Source organism: Falco rusticolus, chromosome Z (assembly GCF_015220075.1).
Source record: "Falco rusticolus isolate bFalRus1 chromosome Z, bFalRus1.pri, whole genome shotgun sequence".
Classification (NCBI taxonomy): Eukaryota; Metazoa; Chordata; class Aves; order Falconiformes; family Falconidae; genus Falco; species Falco rusticolus.
The window spans coordinates 64832645-64853930 of record NC_051210.1 but is presented as its reverse complement, the minus strand read 5'-3'; the positions used below and the strand labels follow the sequence as shown (position 1 = coordinate 64853930).

Below are 21286 nucleotides of genomic sequence, written 5' to 3'. Positions count from 1 at the left end.
GTACCTCTAGCAGAGCCTCCCTATTGTGCATAAATCTATGTTGCATACAGATACTGCATTATCTAGCGCTCTGCAGTGAAGCACGGCAGGTGTTTTCTTGCTTGACACTGTACTGTCCTGGTCAAGGCAGAGTGGAGAAACATCCACTTCAAACAATAAGGTGAATATAAAGATCATAGGCAAAATGTAATTTATTAGAGTTGGACAAGGGGACATGCCATGTATTCTTTAATGACTACATAGTGAGTTTTTTCCACTTTCCATCTTATCCAAAAGTAACTCAAAACCTTGATAATGCTGACCTTACTCAAAAGGCAAAGTTGTGCCTTAACAGGGATGGTGACAGCACTTGTCCACGCTTAATTATTTCTTATACTGGTGCCTCCCACTGTTCCTGGATTTCATGTTTTGCCCTGTTCTTAGCTGCCTTGCGGAAAGCATGTCACCTCAGTGCACATGCACATTCCTCAGTACCCCATCACCACTCTGACATTTGGCCTTGAATTTCCCAAGTTTTCTTCTCCTTTAAGCCTTGTTGGAGCCTTAGCATCTGGCAGAGGTGTCTCCCAGGGCTCGTCAGAACAAAAGGATGCGTATGCACCTCTTATCTCCTAGATTTACTTTAATTAGGGATTTGCTTTTTCTTCTCTGTATTGTTTACCAACCAATTGCTATTAAAAGCTGTATTCCTTCTCCATGTGACAAGTTTTTAATAAATTCCTAAAGCTGTTTTCTTCTTCTGTTTAAAATACTTCAAAAGCATAAGGTGTTGGGGTTTTTTCCTGTGAATGTGATTTTATGGCAAAGAGGAATATTTGAAAAGATATAATAGTGGACTGTTGAAGACCAGAGGATCCTGCATACATGCAGGTTACACTGCCAACAACTGGTAATAATTTGAGTTCATTTCAACCGTCTGCTTCAGAATTTGCATGCAACTAATCTCATGTTGCTTCTGCAAAGTACATATTTTCTTCTTCTCTGCATTTAGTAACATCTCTTTAACAATAAGACTTGCTCTAGGAATATTCCAGAAAACTGTACCTGATTTATAGTAGCAGCTTTAAATAAGTGTCAGATACTATCTTTATGAAATTCAGAATTAGTTTCTCGGAACAACACCCCTGAGTTGTACATCACAAGAGGATATTTAGATGACCTGCTTATCCCAAAGATGACAATGAACATAACTGACTTTCTCACAGCGTCATCCTTCACTGAAAAACCTTCCTAAGGGTAGTTAGTGTGGCATCCTGACAGACCACCTAAGTGAATCACTTCGTGTGACCTCGAAGTCATGTGTATACTGCTGCTATTCTGCAATAAAATGGAGTACAAGTAGTCTCCTTGGGCTTTTTGCTCCTACAAGTCTGGTGGGAAAGATCTCTTCTAATCTGCTCCAGGCATCCTTCAGTGAGGATTCTACATTTAGGTCAGGCTCTGATCACATATGTAAGGCAAAAAAGAATCTGCTTCTGTTAGGAGGTAATTCTCACCTAACTAGTGCTTTGGATCAAAGCAGTGATCTCAGCAAAGTGCCCATACTAATGTAATTGCAGAGCTGCTTAGCTAATGTTTACACTTGAGTGATATATAGCAGTTTGTGAGAAATAAGCCTAAGATATTCAGCTAAAGAAAAGTGCCCTGAACTGTGCGACTTCTACTGTATTGAAAAACACTGCCCTGAAAACAACCTGGCATGCATAGCGATGTTTAGCTTTCCTTGCCTCAACTCAGATTAAATCAGCATTGAGATAGGGAGGCTTGTTCAACGGCAGCAAAACGGCACCTTTCTCACAGCTATGTACGCCCTTCTCTTCTTGCAAAATTGTATGCCCCTTCCCCGCAGCTCGGAGGCTGAAAGCAAAACCACCCAATTGCGGTCGAGTGGAAATCTAGACCAGGAGTACATTTTACTTGGACCTCCCCAAGGTTCTGGTCATGTGACGTCTCCCGCCTTTCTCCCAGTCTGTTGGGAAACAGCCGCAGCGTTAGGTATATGTGGCAGGCTATAACCTAAGGCTGCACGTGCGTAGGCACGCACAGATGGAAACGGGTGCGCTCCGACGAGACACCAACGCTTCCGAGTAGCCGAGGCATGGAAAGGTAGCCGAGGACGGGTGAAGCAGCGCCTGCCAAGCGAGGGCAGCCCGGAGGGGGACGCGCGAAGGCTTCAGCAAGGATGCGGGCTGACTCGTACTGATCGCAGAGAACGAGCAGGTGAGCCCGGGCACGGCAGCGGCTTCCCGGCGGCTCGCTGCGGCGCGGCCGGGCACGGCGGGCACTGCGCGCTCTCCCCGACCCTCTGCCGGCTCCCGGGGAGGACGCGGCCTGGGGGAGGTCTGGGGCTGCTGGGGACACGGGGGCAGGGCGGGGTGCTGCGGGATAGGGCGCGGCGCCGCCCGCAGCCGGCCGGCGTTTCGGGAAAGGCTTCCCCGCGCCGCCGCTCCTCACACGGCGGCGGCCGGCCCGCGCCGCGGCACCCCGCCCCGGGGCCGCCGGACCCCCGCCGCTCTCCCACACGTGGTAACGGCCGCGTGGGGGCAGGGACCTCCTCGCCGCCCGGCGCCTGTCGCCGGCTCCCGGGCTATGCGCGGCCCGGCCGGCCCTGTCCCGTGCGGCCCGGCCCGGCCTGCCGGCGGGCGGGTGGCCCGGGCCCTACCCCCGACGGGCGGGCGCGGCTCCCTCCAACCGCCAACACCTGCGCGGGGGCGGGCGGGGCGGGGCAGCGCGCGGGGCCCCGCCCCCGCTGCACCTACCGGCGGCCGCCCCGCCCTCGCCGCCCGCCGCCGCCAATCCGCGCCCGCCGCCCGCCCCCTCCCTACGCCGTTTTCGCAGGCAACGCCGTTTCCGCAGCGGGCTGGAGTGCTGGCTCCCCCCGGTCCTCCGGCAGCCCGATGTGACCCGCCAGAGAAAATGGCGGCGGCGGGCGGCAATCGCACCTCGTCGTCGGGATTATCCTCGGGCAGCGGCGCGGAGGCGGCCGCCGCCGGCGCCTGCGGGAGCCTGAAGGGCGGCGCGGTCGCGGGGAGCGTCGCCGGGAGCGGCGGGGGGCTCCTGCGGGAGGCGGGCGGCGGCGACGACTGCCGGGAGCAGCGCTCCGACTGGAGACGGAAGCAGCTGCGCAAAGTGCGGAGCGTGGAGCTGGACCGGCTGCCCGAGGCGCCCCTCTTCCCCGCCGCCGCCCCGGCCGCCGCCGCCTCCTCGCCGGAGCCCCCCGAGACGCTGCTGCTCCACTACCTGCCCGGGCCGCCGCGCTCCAGCCCCGCCAGCCCGGCTGCCTCCCCCAGCCGCTGCGCCGAGCTTCTGGAGCCGTTGCCGACGGGGAGCCCGGCGGGGACCGGCCCCGCCGCGGAGCGGAGGATGGAGCCGGCTCCCCCCTCGAGGTGAGGGGAGGGGGGGCAGGGCTCGACCCCGGGTGGCGGCGGGTGACAGCGGCGGTGGCGGGGCTGTTCCCGCGGGGAGAGCTCGGGGTGGGTTCCCGCTCCTCGCCGCGGGCGCCCGGCCGCCGCCTGGCCGTGGGCCGGCAGCGGATGCGGGGGCGGCGGGAGCTGCCCGCGGGGCTCGGGCAGGGGCTGGGGCGCGGCGGGCAGCCGTCGCCCGCCGCCCTCTCCCGGGACGCGGGGACACCCGGTGCGTGGGGGAAGGCGGGGTGGCGGCGGGCCGAGCTGTGCCGCCGTCCGTCCGCCCGCAGCTGTCAGCGGCGCGGGGCTGGCGAGGCCCGGTAGCCGGCTGCGGAGCAGCGGGGCAGGCTGCCTGGAGCCGAGCTGGGGCGGGGGGTGGTGGCGGCGGCGGGCGTGTGTTTGCGGGGGGTGCCCTCGCGTTTATCTGCGGCCGGAGCCCCGAGGGGCGCTGGGGTGCGGGTTCGGGGCGGCGGCGGGCCGGATGTGTCAGCCGCTGGGGCGCGGGGCCCGCTGACCGCCCGCAGCTCGGTGCTGGCGGTGCGGGCGGCGGCTGCGCCCCTGCCTGGCTGCTGGCCGGGCACCTGGCCGCCTCCTGCGCTGCCCCGGCAGCTTGCAGCAGAAACACGGAGTTAATTATTTTTTTTTTAAAGGACTCCTCCGAAGTCTAATTCCCCTTTGCTGTACGGAGGTATTGCGGAATTGATTTCTTTAATTCTTAGTAAGGGACGTGGGTAAGGCTTTCTACCATAAGTGCCCCCTCTCTTTTTTTCAAGGGAAAGCAATTTTGTAGTGGTTTGGTCTAGGTAATACATTTTGGTGGTTTCATTTAGAGCCCTGCATATGAAGGCTGTGTTTGCCTTCTGTACGGATTATTTAATAAGTCCTTTTTCATGAGGTTTTACAGAACTGCCCATATTTTGCCTAATCGACGTGTTTAGAAGCATTCAAGATGAAAGCAAACTCAGGTCCGTGGTGAAGCAGTTTTAAGTATTTCAGCACACGCTCCAGCTTTAGGTGCACTTGCGAGGTCTTAACAGCAGTGTGTGTGGGAAGGCACTGCAGTAGTGATGGTGTAATTTTGGTGTGAAGTTGACAATTTCCTATAGATTGTTTGTAAAGTTTTATATGATGTGGACTGCATAGTTTAAGGACTTGGTATTAACGCCCAAGGACCTATTTTAATGCTGTCTTGACAGTTTGGCCAGTTATTTAAACCTCATAAGAAATCTAATTCCAGTTTGGACACAAGTCGTGTATTCCTTTCAGTTGGGTCTTATGTCAGTCAAACCTCAGGGGTATTTTTTAAAAGGTTGACTTATCTTGGGGCTACTGTAATGAGAACTGTTTTCTAGACCAATGTCCTGTTCATATGAACTCTCAGGAATTTGGATGGATTTTGGTCTGTTTCTAGGGCAGTGTAAAAAAATAACTTGGTATGGTGTGGTTATAACAGGTAAGATTTCCCACTAATCCTTCTGTAAGTACAGAGGCATTTAAGTGTTTTCTTGAGGGAATAATGTATGAGTTTCAGCAAATAACTTGTCTTTTTATGACTCTTAGCACCGTCTTTGTCAAGTAATGAAGTTATAGTGTACTGTATCTCGTAATACAATTGTAACCAGCCTCATGGTTTTCAAGGAAAATAAAGAATTGGTGTCGGAACATGTTTAAAACAATATAGAGTCTGGTGGTGATAGCAAGTGGGAGTTAGGCTCGATTTTAGAGGTTCAGGAAGGTCAATATACATTGCATTGATGCTAAAACGAAGTCCATCCTTGCTAGTCAGTCCCACAGCAACAATGACAGAACAGCCGTGGAATTTGTTCATTTCTAATGGACAGTTTTGCTTACTTTTAAAAGTACCTGCATTTGGACAAGTCAGTGTTTTGAATGTGTGTACAAGTTAAAACCCTTCTCCTAAATGCTCTGGCATTCCACTAGGAATGTTAAAAAAATTGTAAAAAATACTGAAATGCCAGATGCTTTTTCTCTTCATTACTTTAGCAATATAGTCTACTTTGACTTTATTGTAAGTACAGCTGAAAGTACATGGCAACATTAATGGTGATTATTCTTCAGATATATCCTATAAATGGTCATGTAGAGTGTCTCACTAATCCTATAAGTTGTGTTACCAGTAAACAGACGTTAACAAAGTACCACTTTGTCAGGCCATATCAAGAATTTAAAACATCTCTCTGCCCTTATTGTAATATTGACTTGTTCTAGCAGAAGGTGGGAGGTTAGTTTGTACGTGAGCAGCAGTTAGCATATTGCACACTAAATTTTTCCGTGCAGCTGTTGCCCAGACTTTTATTGAGGCGAACTGAAGGGCATAATCGAAATAATGTGTTATGTGGAGGTTTTCTATTCTGTTTTCAAATCCAGTAGTTGTCTACTGTTAAAAGATACTATGCGTGCTCCAATGTCCCCCTATCGGTCTCTTTGGTATTACAGTTACTTTCATTTTAAATAGTTTTTCTCTTTCTCTTTTTTTCTGGAAGACCTGCATGAGCCTCAGAATGAAGCTGAAAAGGGAAACCGACACTGCTGTTAAGTCCTAAATGTGAATACTACCATTTTTGTTTAATCTCTCAAGTATTCAGCTTGTCACAGCAGTAGAGCAAATATTTCGCTAAGAGTGAATGTTGCAAGCTATCTTTTTAAGAGCTGGGTGTTGTTCTAGGAAATAAAGCTTCAACATGAAGCACTTCAGACCATATCTGTACTGACAGTATATTGATTTGGTTTATATAAAAAGTCCCAAACAATGAGCTCAGCAATAACAGTCTTACAATTTCTTGTAACTTGAGGGAAATCTATGGAAGCAAAATGCACCTTCTTCCCTGCAATGTTAACAATGTTCTTTTAAAAATTGCAGACCCTGTAAGTGATGTTTATTTGTGTCTGAAATTGATGTAGGTCACCAGTTACATCCCCAGCTACAGGATACTGCCATAACCACGTTTCTATAAAAATTAAAAGCAGTAAATGCTGCAATTCATCTCCTCTGCATACAGTAACCATGTACTGTGTGACTTGTGTGAAGATTAAGTGTTTGAACTTGAAAATGTGTGTGCTAGATAGGGCAGACTTGTCAGATAGCTCAGCTGCAATACAACCTTTGTAGATATTTGTACTGTATTTTCTGCAGTTGCTGTTTGACACCTGCTAGAGACACCAAAGACTCTGAAACTGAAGTTTTGACTATGTATAAGTGTACTAGTAAAAGCTTCGTGGTTTTAGCTCTGCTTATGTATTTGTAGTGCCTTTTGTTGACTGAGGAAGATGTGTTTTAACTGGACAGTGGGGAGGGAACAGAGGGAGGGCATGTGAAAAGCACAGCATGGCCAAGGTTTTACTTTTGTGGTGGGGTTTTTTTTAAATGCTGATAACTTCATGGTCAAGATGTAGCAGAGTATAAAACACAGCTTACTGTTGACCTTGGCTGTTCTTGACTAAGGTAGAACATAATTTTGTGTTTTAACCAAGTCTGTGATGCTGGATATTTTTAACTGGCAGCTTAAATAAACTACCAGATTTTCTGCTTCCAGTTTGAGCTGCATAGTACTGCAAGAGAAAATTCTCTTCCTACCTCTTTAGAGCTCTGTGGCTTGAGAGTACTTTTGGAAGAGGGTCACCCTCCACTATGTCTGATTTTTATCACTCTTAGTTATTGCAAGGGGTAGGGTTCTGCTTAAATGGTCTGATCTGGTATGGCAGTTTCTTTGTTCCTGTGCAAAGTAAATAGATTGTAACTAACTGATCTGGAGCTTTCTGTCTCACTGGATTTAGTGATACTAAAGGTTCAGTCTCCACTGTCACTCAGTGGAGTCTAAGTACTGCTCAGTCCAATACCTTTGTGTAGATCCGTGCAATTGTGCCTTACCCAAAGGTCAAACATCTAGACTACAAGATTTAAAGATCTCTTTTTTTTTTCCTTGTGTATGATGGATTTGAACTTGCCGGGATTTTCTAGTGCACTAATGCATTTTTGTTTGAAGTTGAAGTAAAGGTGATGGTGCAGGAGAGGATGAGGCAGGAGTGGAAGCAAGTGACGGGGTGGGGGGGTGGGGTGGGGGGTGAGGTGACTGTGGGAATGCATCTGTTGGCTTTTGCCAGCTTCCAGTATTGGTGAAACTTGGCTTCAGCTTGTTTAAAATAGAAATTATACATTGCCATGTAGCTGTTGTTTAAACAAACTTGTAAAACTGGTCTTCAGCAGCAGTAGTGATAAGAGAACTGATCTGGTTTGAGGTCTGGATTTCTAATGCTAACCTCTGTGTTCTTGGAGGCTTCTCTGCAAAGACCTAAGGGTCGTCTTATTTTACTTTTTATCTGCTCTGCTCTCACTTAAAACTCTAGAATTACAATTCATTCTTTTTCTTAAGGCAGGGTGGACAGAAAGACTTTAAGAAGGCTTCATTACTTGTTTCCATAGGACTAGGAGAACATAGTTAAGTGGGAAGTTGCTTTCTGTTGCTTCCCTCCCTTTTTATCTTTACCTGGAGGCCGAGTGCATTGCCTGCAGGATGTTTCTGATTTCCTGTCTCGCCCCACTGTAGAACTGGAGAATCCTGCTTAGCGGTGAATAGTCATGATTATTTTTTTCCTGTAAGATGTACTTCAGAGTTTTCTGTGTTTTGGGCTTTTTTAATTTGTTTCTTGGTTTGTGGAGTTCTGGTTTTGTTTTTTTTTTGTTTTGGTTGGCTTTTGAGTGTTTTGTTGTTTTTTGTTCTGTTTTTAAGATCGATTTTGTTGGATCTTGGCAGAAAAATGACCTAAAAAAAGCAGCTTTACTTACTTGATACTTGAGTATTTTGGAATTGGGAATTGTTTACCTTTTATTTAGAAAGTGATGAAACACTTCTCAAGTTTTCTTAAAAGCAGATAGTCCCATCACTCCCTCAGTTTTGCTCAGAAATATCCATTTTTTTTTGATGGTACTCGGCATCTGATGACTAAGGAGTTGAAGGTGTTTGCAAAAAGTTTTTCTTTTTTCCTTAAACTTAGAATGTCACTGTTTCTCTGCTATGAGATTAAACTGGAATTCGTCAGTCTACATTTATTTCTTTTGTGTCCCTGAAGTGTAAACTGCTCACATCATTCACGGAAAAACAACATAATACTGTTCCTTCTTATCTATCTTGTCCTAATGTTCTTATTTGTAGTGGAATGGCTGCTACTATTATGCTGGGTGACTTCAATTTTTGCCTAGTATTTCTCATCAATAGATTTCACGCTGCTGTTGATACTGCAGCTCCTTATAACTTGTTCAGGGTCACTGTGGAAGGTGTGAGTAGAGTGCTGGAAAAATGAGTTGTCTGCTAGACCACACTGACATATGACCATATCTGATATCGTGCTTTCTGAGCTCCTCGCATCTTCTTGAGCATCCAGTCATCTTGCTTTTGTGCAAACTGAAATGAGTCTTTGCTCAGCTGTCAGCAGTGATGATCAGATCCTTCTGTGAGTTGGTGGTTTACCCTCAAAGATATGCAACTAATACTCCCTTTTTTGGCTCACAGATATGTATTTAATTTCACTAGTTATTTCTCTCAAATACCCTCTTACACCCTGAGGATTTTTTATAAGTCATATGTGACTGTCATGCTTGTTTTATCTTCAGGATTGTTCTTTTCAGATATTGAAAGGGCTTGGTGTCAATATTTCAAGTGTTGAGGGAAAAATATATAATAGCAAATTAAGATTTTTTTGTTTTTTTAAACAAATCATCAGTGTTATCTCCCATTCTACTACTAATAAATGTGTGCAGATTTTTATTTTAGTAATTCTTTGCGTTCTTTAAAAGGGAAGCTTCAAAGCTCAGTGGATAATAGGGTTTCCCCATTGCCTTCAGATAATGCTTAAATCTTCTGTATCTGGAGAAGCATACAAAATGCAGATACCTGAAATGTGTGGTGAAACTGGCAGAAACTCCAGTTTGCAGTTCTTATAGAGTTTATTGAGCTTGCCAGATTAATACAGTCTAGCAGGTAAGTGTATATTTGTAATGGTTAAGACAATATTCTAATTCCTTTGAATTATGATAGTACCTTAATTTCTGGTTGCTGAATATGTACTTTGAAAATTCACATGTAGTCAGTGACCATTTTCTCAGTTTACCAATATTTTACACTTTTTTTTTTTTTTACTACCATGTTTTTAGACTTTAGAGTGGCCAGGTATGATACAAATATTCCTCTCGGGCTTTTTTTCCTCTTGCTGCAAGTTTTAACTTTACCACCAGATATGTAATCACTATCTTAAGTGTTCCCATAAGATACATCTGAAATGTTTGTTATTTTGCTAAAGTAAATGCTTCTGCAGATGCCTAGCCTATGACTAAAGACTTGCTTGCTTAATGTAAGAAAATCCATGCTAGTCCCAACTGCAGTAAGCTCGCATGCATGAATGAAGCATGGTGCTAATGTGTTCTTAAAAGTTTGGAAAGGATCTCCTATATTAAGGATTGATGTTGCTTATTAATTTTGTTGGATTATTCATACAAATAAAACATAGGTGATGGCTTCCATAGATGTGTAAATTTCTTTGGCTGTTCAGACTTGAAATGGAAATGTGAACAGCTGATTTTTAAATGGAGTGCAGCTGGATGGTGTTTCTCTTAAACTGTATTATTATACATAAGTTTATTTTTTAAAAGTTACTTCAATGATGTCTACATACAGTTCCAGAAAATAAGCTTTTCTGTAAATCTAGAACTGATGTTATTTTGAGTTTTTAACTGAAAGTTCTGCGTGTATTTTTAATAAATAGTTTAATACAGTAGGTTTCCTGATCTTTGCAGGCATATTGAATGCCCCCCAGGCTGTAGGAAGCAGCGGGGCACTCCAGTTTCTGTTAGGTTTTCCATGGTAAACGTGGAAACTAGTTCTTCTATACTGCCCAGCAGACACAGCTAGGCTTTTCACTGCCTGTTCTGCAGTGGTGGCTGCTGGCTTCTGGCAAGGTCACTGTAACCAGCAGAACTAGCTTTGTCTTTGAACTTCCCAGGTTAGGGCCAGGATCTCCTGCACTAGTACGTTCTGCTCCACACAGCCTTGTTCACACCTTCTTCAAACATGACCCTAAAACTGAGAGTTCCAGTTTTGTTCCCTGACAAGAATTTACTGAGTTGCAACTGTATGTACATTTCTTATCCCTCCCAGAGGCTCTTGGGAAGAAAGAGCAGGGTTACATGGGGAAAGGGGTCTTACAGAAGTGTGGATTGTTCTCTATATTTGCTTTAAGCCAGTATTACATGAAGAGGGAGAAGAAGCAGCTCCCTCCTGAGCCTTACATGCAAGAAAGCGTGAAGTACAACTCCTTAATCTGTGCAGATCTCTGTGCAAAGTTGTAGGGTGCTTTCATGTAGGGATGTGTTCAGTATTGTAAACCAACATACACTAATACCCTCAGCAAGCTGAGCTGAGGAGAAGCATTTATGACTGGCAAAGTGTTTGGCTTGGGTAATACAGGGCAAATTAGAATTGTTACAGTGGTGTAGTGCCTGACGATTGCTTTTGGCGTCTGCTACAAGTCAGAATGCCTCCACTTGAAATGGTTACTGTTGTCAGTCATTTCAGCTATATTGTTGATAGTGAAGGATTCGATTCTTAGAAAGCAAGCTTTTTTTCCTTGTATAGGTACTTCAAAGTCTTATGGGTCCAAGTGACTTTCTTGAGAATATAAAACATGAGGGAAAGGATTAGAAAGCAGCAGATCAGTAAAATAAACAAATGTGTACCATTTCCTTGTACCTGGGGTGCTGTCATTTCAGCCCAAAACAATTTCTTAGGCAAAGATTTTTTTTCTATCCACAAAGGAAGTCAGGGTTTGCAGGCTGCATTTTTAGACTCCTACAAATTCTGTTTCTTCAGTGGAAGCTGGACTTCCCTTTCTAAGGAAAAAAAAAATGTTGAAAGGGTTTGAGCTGAAAGTTGCCCTATGATATCCATGGGAGGTCTTGATGATGTCTTACTCAAATGTTTACTGTCTGTACCAAATATGTCAGTTTCAGTAAGTTTCCTTGGCTGTTGCTCTTGGGATACGCTAAGTAATAGAAGTTTACTAAAGACTTCACAAACCTTTGAAAACTCTGGCATTTCTCAGAAAGACAGTCTTTAACCAAACTATTCCTATTTTCTCTAATTGGTGATACTGAACTAATGGAACTGTTTAATGTTCATCTTTCTAAACTCTTTTGGAGTATAATTATATTTGGTCTTGAAATTAAGTTATTAACATGAAAAATTTTGAAGTATAGATTAGCTCTTTAGAAAGTTGTATGTACGGTAAGAGGAACAGTACTACTGTGTCTTCGGTTTTGTCTTTTAAGCATGTGGTTACGTTCCAGCATGTTCAGGTACCAATGGTAAGCCATCTTGTTTTGGTAAATATGCTGAAGTATGTAATTCCCCTTAGCACCTCAGCAGAAAATTAGTATGCTCTACTATTTGCTTGTTCTGACTTGCTCTGAGCAGCATGTTCATGGCGGTATTTTACAGTTCTGCCACTAGCGAGGATGCCCAGCAAAGCCAAATGGGGAAGGACGATTGCTTTGGCATTTTGAAATCAGCTATGTGTGAATTACATTACTGTATTTTAAAATTTCAAATGGGAATATAGGTCTAGTGCCAGGGCAGGCCACATGTAGACCCTGGGAATCCAGACTGCAGGGGAGAGCACAGCCAGAACTTTCAGGCTTTTGGCTTTCTTTCAGCCCACAGGGTGGACTGCCGAGGAACTAGCAAGGGGAACTAGTAGGAAATCTGCCAGCTTCTACAGTGCAGACAGAGTTCCATAGGAGCCTCATCAAAGTGGGTCTCTGACTTTTTCTGAAATTATTTTTTAAAAAAAGTATTTCTTTCCAGGAAGCATGTATGCATAAGTATTTCCACTGTCTTTAAAGTATTCAATGTGCATAACTAATTGAGACCTAAATAACCATAAGTAGCTGAGACTTAAACAAAAATACAGGTTTTAATTGTGTGAGTGGCCTCTAATAAAACCCTTACGCAAAGGTGGAGCCTTACAGGCTTGATTGGGACTCTTTGTGAGCACGTGTTCATTTCTTGTGTATCTGTCCCAGTTGTGGGATTGATGCCTTAGACTGAAATAAAGCAAGGTTTATCACTGAGTAGGTGAAACTTCTCTAATCTGGGTTTCATTTGAAACATGAATCCCAATGCAGAGGAAAATCGGGACCCGAATTACCACTACACCCACCTTGGAATTACGTATGACTCCTGCAGGGTTCTGGGTGAAGCTTCTGTGCCTGTCAGTTTTGTCAAGTTGCTGGCAGCAGGGCAGTGCTGGCATAACCAGTTGTACTCACAACGGTGAGGCAAGTGCTGTGCATCTTGACCCTCGGCTACATAAAACTTGGTATGGAACACGTAGGGTTAGTGAGGTGGACCATCTCTTCAGGCAGTAGGTACCTATAGGGCCTGGGGAAAAGCAAAATTCAAGATCTGGTAGGGTAGTATGTGTTACAAACTGCAAGACCTCCTGGTTCTAACAGAATCTTCATTTAAAAACGTGTGTTTCAATTTACTTATGTTTAGTGCTCTTAGTTTGCTTCTGCCTACACCATGCTGATAGTGTTTTGGTATGTGTTGATTTGTGCAAGATCTAAAAATGGAGAGTTTCTGTCACGATTAAAACCTGGATTCAAAGGATGTAACAGTTAAAGTTGTCAAAAGTAAATATTATTTTTTCTTTAATAAACCTAGGACCTTTTAAACTATAAAAAATACTGTTTGATTCTTCTAACTTATTGGGAGATAATTCAGCTCTGTTCCTATTAATGTTTGTAAAGGAAAAGCTACTGAATGAATTTACCTTCTCCAGTTACCATTGGTACAATCTGTACATTAAGTTTCTCTGATTGTAGAGCCAAAAGGGCTACACATCTCACTGACTAGCACAACTAGTAAGTATGTAAACAAAGCCAAAAACAGATAGAAGACTGATTTGTGCAATTGCAGCATTTTCAGATCTGTGAAACATTGATATCTATGCAAAAAGAGCTCTACTGGTTATACTAGTTGGGAGCAGCTGTGCTCTGTCTCCCCTCTGTGGGAAGAACACAGCTTGTGTTGTGGGAGCTGGTACCTTAAGAAGAACAGGCTTTCTTTTTCTGTTAATCTTTAGTGTTTTAATTCTAAATTAATTTAATATTTATTATATTTTAACATTAATATATTAATATAATAGAATAATTAATATAGTTAAAAACATGTTAATTTTAAGTAATCTGTGAGGGAGAAGAAACTTACCTCTGGATTTCAAAATGCTTTCTTGTGCAGCAAATGTGATGACAAATTTTTGATTTGGTGGAGACACAAAACAGGGCTATGGTTTTAGCCCTAAAGAAATTTTTATAACTGTTTTGTTTGCTTGAAATGACAAATAATTAATGTGTAAGCACAAACGCAGTCAAAGTTTTCACTGTAGTTATAACTAGGCAAGATTTTGGCATTTGTCCGTAACAGTCTTATCCAATCTTTCCTCAAGTTCCTGTACAATCACTTTCAGAAAATAAAAAATGCTATGTAGAACTTGCTCTTCCCCACCCCCCCCCACCCCCCAAGAACTAATATCTCACTTTCTCTCCTGAAGGCCCAATGTCTGCTTAATTGCATTTCTGAGCCTTATTGTGACAAGGTCTGCATTTTGATACCTAAAAGGAAATAGGAAATGAGACAATATGGGTCTAGCACTGCTACTCCCTTTCCATGTTCAAATAAACGGCATGTTTTTATAACTGGGAGGGGATAAAGCTGGCTCTCCCAAGGGAAGTGGTTAGTGTAGCTGGTTCTTACCATGGTGACTTTTGATAAGGATTTGTTGGATTACTGTATACTTATTTGCAGTCAATAAAATAAACTGTAATTACAGGATTTAAAATGGTTGACTAAGTTTTAACTACATTAGTCCTTCAAAACCTGCAAATGGGCAGTCAGAGTGTAAGAACTGAGAACTATGTTGTTCTGTATCCGTACAGCAGCTTGCTTCCAGCTTTGTGAATGTGCATGGCTGGCTGGCTAATGCTTAACCCTGTGTTAAGCAAGTAGATGGGAAGGCTGTCCCCGGAAAGTGTTGACCTTCCCTGTGTGCGGTGTCCAGAGAGATAGTTACAGGTCCTGTATCTGAATGTTCATGTAGTATTTCTTGTTAGAATTATGACTGAAGCTGACTGTGCAAATGCCTTCAGTTTTCCAGGATAGGATTATGTGGCAGTGTGTTCTTCATTGGCCTGTGCAGTCTGGGCTGAAGTCAGGCTTTTTCCAGCTCAGCTTCAAAGGTGTGTCTTCTTTCTGACATCTGCATGGACTTGGGGCTCCATCACCCTAGTCACAGATTGCCTGTCAGTTTAGTGTAGCAGTTAATTCAATGGGTGGTATCAGTCTTCAGCTTCTAGTTCACAGCAAGGTTGCTTCAAGTACCTAGTATAAAATTAACTTGTTGAGAAGTATTTCCATAGACAGTCCATTAGTGAGACACAAGGGCATGACTTGTTTCATGCACAGACTTTCCTCCAACTATAGTTTCACCAGACTTTCCTGGAAACTAGTTTTTATTTCTGGTCTTTTACATATGTGATGTAGTTTCATAGTGATTTGAAAAGCACTTACACACCTGTTTAAAGAAGTAAGACTGCTTTCTTGCTGTCCCATCTTGAGAGGCTGCTGCTGTGATGGAAGTCCTCATGATAATAAGTAAAATGAGTCTTGACATTTTTAGTGATCACAAATATTTGCTAATTCTTTGAATATTTTACTAAATTCAATAAGCAACTTACCTCTGTGTTAAAGCAAATACTTTTTACATGCTTTTCTTAGACATCTGTCTTGTAAAGGTTTTCCAGAATGGTATGCTTTTTATTGAGCTTAAATTCAACATAGTACAAATGCATTTCAGTGATGGTAGTTAAACCTGTAAGACATCTGATCATGCATTGGTTTGACATACTTCCTTTTATCATCTCTTAATATGTGGCAATGCCATTAAATGAGCACCTTCCAGAGTGCTTCCTTCCAGTAAGAGGTGTGGATTTCCTCCCCTTTTTTCATGCTTTCAAAGTAAAACTTACATTGAGTAGCAAAGTAGAGAAAATTAAATTGGATTGTGAATTTGTAGTCATCAGACAAATTATCAAATAGATTTCTTACTATGTCATGCTAACACAAGTTGTTTTTAACTAAGGTTGAGAGTCCATTTAGAGGAGTCATAACACAGCAGGGTGATCACAAATGGGACTTTAAACCCATACAGCTGCCGCACTACTTGGACTGCTTGCCAGTCACCTGTTTAATTTGTAGCTGCTTCATCCTTTCATATGCTGAAGCACAGCTGAGGGGTAAAAGCTTTCTTGGAGCATCTCAGGGAATTACTTATTCAGTTGTTACCGATTCCCTTAAGGTAAAAGATACTTGCTCTCTAACAGGGGGGGACAACTTCCTCTTTCTTAAGTTGATTCAGCAAAACCTTGCAGTCTTATTTCCCCCATTTTTATGATTTTTTATTACTAGAGGAGATATTACTGTTTCAAGTCACAGTCCTAGTTTGTGTTTCTTATGTTTAAGTGTGTTGATTAAAAAAAACCCCACAACACTCTGCTTTAGGTTACCACTGATTTTTATACGGATTCTAATTTTTTAGTTCTGAAGTGTGGACAACGTGCAACACAAACAAGAATGAATGTTCTTGAAGATAAAATTAAGTGAAAGGAAAATGAAGACCTAATTGAGTAAAACAGTTATGGCTACTTGCAAATAAATGGATTCAGTGTAAAAGTTACAGATTGGTCTAATGGATCTAGTACAAGGAGTGCGCAACTAATAACTTGGCTTCAGAAGGAAGAAATTAGAGCACAAAGACAGTCTTGAGCTGTGGAAGTTTAGATTTTTACAATGTGAAGATACTTTAATTGAGTGTACAGAGAATTTCTTTTAAAAAACAGTTCAAACAGAATGAGTTGTGCTTCATCAAATCCAAAACCGAAAAAAAGATTAGGTGTTGGGCCTCACCTGTGCTTTAAGTACATGTTGGTACTTGAATAGGATCACAAACCATAACCGAAACTTCTAGCTAACAATGTCTTCATCTTTTTCATATCCAGTTTTTCTCACTCATTGTAACCTCATTTTCCTGATGGTAAGGCTTCCCCCACCCCCACCAAGTGACTGCCATATCACTCATTCTGTGGAGGTTTTTTAATATTGGCATTTTAAAACACATTCTCATCTTCTGTTGAGGCTTTCTGGATTGACATATTTGTCTGAATGCTCATACAAAAAACCCACTTGTTACTCAAATTTCTCTTAAATTTCAATTAATAGTTCTGAATTTCTCCTGTCAGTATTTGATTTATGTGTTTTCTGGAAATGAATGCATCTTCTGTTCTTTTGCCTTTACTGTGCCCTCTTTGATTAAAATTGCTTATGCAGAAAGTGAATGTTGGATTTTAAATACAGCTGAAATGCAGAATCAGTTACTTAAATGTGAATCCTAGATTTGGTAATGGCTTTGGGAGGCTTTGCACTTTTTTATTTTTAGAAAATCAGGTTACTCCTATGAATACTTCCATATGACTTGGGAAGCTTTTGTAATGTGAAGGCAGGGAAGGGAACAATCTAGAAGAGCAGTCACTGGTAGTCTCTCACTTTCTTCAGAAGTGTAATGCCTGCTTTCTCTGAAGCTGGCAGTGGGACCAGATTAACAGAAGAGTATGTTTATCATCCAGTTTGCTCAAAGTTAGGTGGTTTATTCTGACTTTTTTTAGGATTGAGTGCACATTATTAAACTTTATTTGCATTATTAATTTGAAGTTGGAAGCAGTTAAAAATCTTCTGAGAATAATGCCAGAATTTTACTTTTCTCAAAATATGTAACTTCCTTGAGGTGCTTTTTGTTAAATATTTTTGAAGAGACTAACTGGTTTTCATCCACCAGTTTGAAAACCAATAGATTTTTTTTTTTATGGTAATCACTTTAACGAACCAGAATTTATTATTGCATGAAGAAAGTGTAAGATGATTGTGTACAGAAATACAAGTTTCAGTCAATGTTTGTTTAACCTTCCGTTAGACCAATGAAATAAAATGAACTGGAGAAGCTCTGGAAACTAGATTCAGACACACTTAAAGCACAGGTGCATTTAGTGTCTGTCTTGTTTTAGGGCATCATGGTGTTCAAAACTGCTGGAGAATCTTCATGAGCAATTAGTAATAAACCAAAGTAAAAACTTGCTGCAGGAATGTATGTATTTGTTTTAGAAATTCCTGTTAAAATTTAAGTGCAGAAAGAGCGTCCCCATCGATGGCTGAGGAGCTCCCTTGGGTGTCTGGGCCTCCTGCAAGAGAAAACGATTTCTCAGCCAGCCTCAAAGCTTGTAGTCAGTGTTGGTAGGGATTTGTGTATGACAGTGGGATATAGAGAGGAACAGAGACATGCCTTGGCTCTACTGAAACTCTGGAGCTGGTTCAGCATTGTCATTTATGGTCTATTCTTCTGGGTTTGCCTTCACTGTGCGCGTGTGTTTCAAGTATTTCCCATTCATTGTTCTTCACTGGGCTAAACAGTAGTGTGAAAGTTAAGGGGAAAAATATTTCTGTAATTAGGTTCTGTACTAGATTTTAGGTCAGTTTCAGGTTTTGGCTTCTTTCCTAAAAGGACAGACACCCATGGAATGCTAATTTAAATAAAGGTGTTCTTGTAGGTGCAAAATTATTTAGATTGCTTTCAAACATAAATAAATACAGTGCATATTCTTCCTTAATTACACCCGTCTATGTCTAATATTGTTTAAAATCCCTTAAATTTACTAAATATTTTTTAATACTGTCTGCTACCAAGGAGTTCCTGCAGAGTACTTAGTTTTATTATTTTTCTGGGGTGTTTTCTTAAGGCTTTTGAATCGGAGAAATTGTATAATTTTGCAGTTTGCTTTCATTGCAGGATATACAAATCTTAACCTGCAGATTGGTATGAAATTTTCTGTCAGATAACCATTTACATTGCATTTAATTTGTGAATTAAAAAGGTGGCCTAGGCACACTGGTGTAAAAAACACCATGCAGGATTTGCTATGAAGTGAGAAACCTGGAAGCCGCCTGTGAAGAGTAACTGTTAAAAAAAGTGGAAAACAAATGCGGAAGTTAAAATTTTAACTTGTTCCACAGATTCAATCTCATATTTAGGCTTTTTTTTTTTTTTTTTTTTTATATTCGAAATGTTTTATTCCAGATGAAAAGGAAAAGAAATTGAAGCAGATCATTCTTGTTTCTGGACAGCAACGTATTCAGTCAGTCAGGAAAAGTTTGGACCCATCAGAAGTAAGGTTGCCTTTCAGTCCTGCAGTATAGGTTGGTTTCACAAGTGAAAAATACTGCAGAGTAGTGCAGTTGCAGCTCATGGGAATGAAGAATAGTATAGTAATTATGCTAGTAAGGCATAATGGCCTGTATCAGGAATTAATTCACAAAAATGCCTAAATAGTATCAAAGGATTGTTGTCATGTCTGATTTTTTAGCACTTCCTGGAAAAACAGTGCTTCAGTCTCCTGTCTCAATTTATTTCATTGCCTATTAATAAGCAAGGAGTTTACCAGCACACCTGGCATGTACCTCTGTGTCACTGCAGGTCACAATTATGAAATCCTTGAACACATGGAATGAAGTGCAAGGAGAGAATGTGTAGGTTGATTTTTGGGTTGTTTGGGGTTGGGTTTTTTTGGGTTTTTGGGGGGGGGGGGGGTTGAGGTAGGAGGGATATACAGGTATTGAAGTGATTACGTGTCTTTGATACTGTTTCAAGACTTTTAATTTTTTCTTCCAGATTTAGTGTTGTTTGCCTGCTTGCTTGGATAAATTGGTTGATTTGTGGGTCTGCCATTAATACTAGCATAACTCTAACGTCTTGTGATCTGGTGGCAAGTTAACAGTGTGCTTTGGTATGGTTTACACTAGAAGCCTTGCTTTTAATGATCAAATCAATTTGTGAAGCACTGAAGGGTTATACAGTGGAATACCATCTTACTAGTTTATAATTGTACTAACTACATATGAAAGCAGGAAAAGATTCAGACAAGGATAGCTGTTCCTCTACCCTGCCAGACACTAGTGGCACTTGTGTGTTGTGTTACATTAGACATATAATCATTTTTGCATATTGTTCTTGTACATTTGAATTCGACTGCCCTTCATAAGGGAGAAAAACTACAGATACTTTGATCGAGTAAACTAAAATATAAACTCCAGGTAACTAAATTGCTTCAAAAGTGGATTGTAATTTTTGTTGGCAGTGCTTTCATGCATGGGGTAGATTTTATGCTCTGCTTTCTTCTCAGAAAGAACACTGCTTTTAAACTAATGCTGTTACATCAATGTGAACACCTACCTTTGTTTATTGGGCCCTGGACTGAGGAGAGTGTGTGGTACACTATCCTATGGATGAAAAATATCTTAGAGTAGTTTAGTGCACTGTGAAACTGGAACTGGTAAGTTACAGATGGAACAGCCAGCTGCCACTTACCCAGCAATCTCCCAAATAGCTAATGTTGCCTTTACTGTACCGTTTTCAACAAGATGTATTATGTGAATGACACAGGATTTCTTTTACTGTAAAGAGAATAATTTTATAAGACAAATACTTTCATTTTGTGAACTGTAAATAACTCTCCCTAAAAAAAAAAAAAAGCTCATCTGAGTTTGCACCTAGATGAGCTTTTAAAAATACTGCTGTACAAATCTTGTGAGGCAAACTGCAGGTAACAAGTGCCTTGTACTTTTTTTTAGCTTACCTCATGCAGCTGAATCTTTAGCAGATGGTGGGTTTGCTGTGGACACGACACAAAGTAACCAAGTGCTTACTGCAAAGCATGGTTCCAGTGACTGTATTCTGCAGTGCAAGGAAACAAAGTCCTCATCTCCAGCAAAATGCTACCCATTGTGTTCTTAATAGCTCTATTGTAGTAAGTTATTGCTTAAACAAGTCGTCCAGGGAGCACTGAATTGCTGCAGATCGTATGGTATGTAAAATTCAGTTCTGTGCTGATCATATCTATTAAGTTTATTTAACTGCCATGTACTTTAAATTGGGTCATCTGTGTACAGTGCTAATCATAACAATTCAGTGTAAAAGTCTTGTGAGACTTGGTTTCAGCAGTTTTAAAAAGGGAAATGTGTGTGTGATAAAACAGCTGTATTTCTGTGTTGTCCAACCATTTTGTTTTTTTAATGTAGCAATCTGTCAAAGGAATTGCTTCAGAAAAAGGTGCTCAGATGTTAGAACAGCACTTGAAAATAACTTCTGTTTTCCAGATTTCTGCCTTCCATGACCCGGGTTTCACAGAGATTTTTGCATGCCACGACAGGAAAGAGAAGGGTTTTTTCTTAGCCAGATAAGACAAACTGAAAGCATGCAGCTGACTTCTGCAAGACGTGTTTTGATTCCCCACTTCTGCGAGGGGGGAGGACTCCTTATGAAGCTGCCTTTAACTTCCATTAGTAACTGTCTTTGCCATAACACAAACGGCATGAAGACAAATATATCTTTAATGTATGTATTGAAATGTCTGTCCTTTTTGTATTTATATTTCAGAGAGAGCATGAGTATTGCCTTTTGTTGTTGATGCCCTCAGGAATTTTAGGTTGCTTTTTGTTATTGTTTGTCTTTAATTCTGCTGCCAGCTTCCCTTCATAGCTGAGGTACCATTTTCAGCATGTTAATGAAACACTACCAACATCTAGGTACAGTAATCCGTTCTTGTCTGCCTGTTAAATTTTGAAAAAGTCATAGTTGTTTTGATAGTGTTGCAAAGCAGGAAATCACAGACATGCTTTGTCAGAAACTTCAGTGTCTAGAGCAGGAAGAAC

The 21286-nt window shown here is 42.1% G+C and overlaps 1 protein-coding gene across 2 annotated transcripts in view; it reads left to right on the top strand.

Moving 5' to 3' along the window:
• Positions 1-1964: 1964 nt before the first annotated feature.
• MAP3K1 (mitogen-activated protein kinase kinase kinase 1) overlaps positions 1965-21286 on the top strand; it is a 53970-nt gene continuing 34648 nt past the window's right edge. Inside the window, exon 1 of one of the 2 annotated variants that reach the window (XM_037373704.1) lies at positions 1965-2220. Coding sequence is in view for 1 of the 2 variants with exons in the window: in XM_037373703.1 (XP_037229600.1) it covers positions 2917-3386 (470 nt within the window). In the remaining variant the exon portion in view is untranslated. Of the gene's footprint in view, positions 2221-2867; positions 3387-21286 lie in introns of those variants that run through there. The other variant, XM_037373703.1, reaches the window with a different exon arrangement.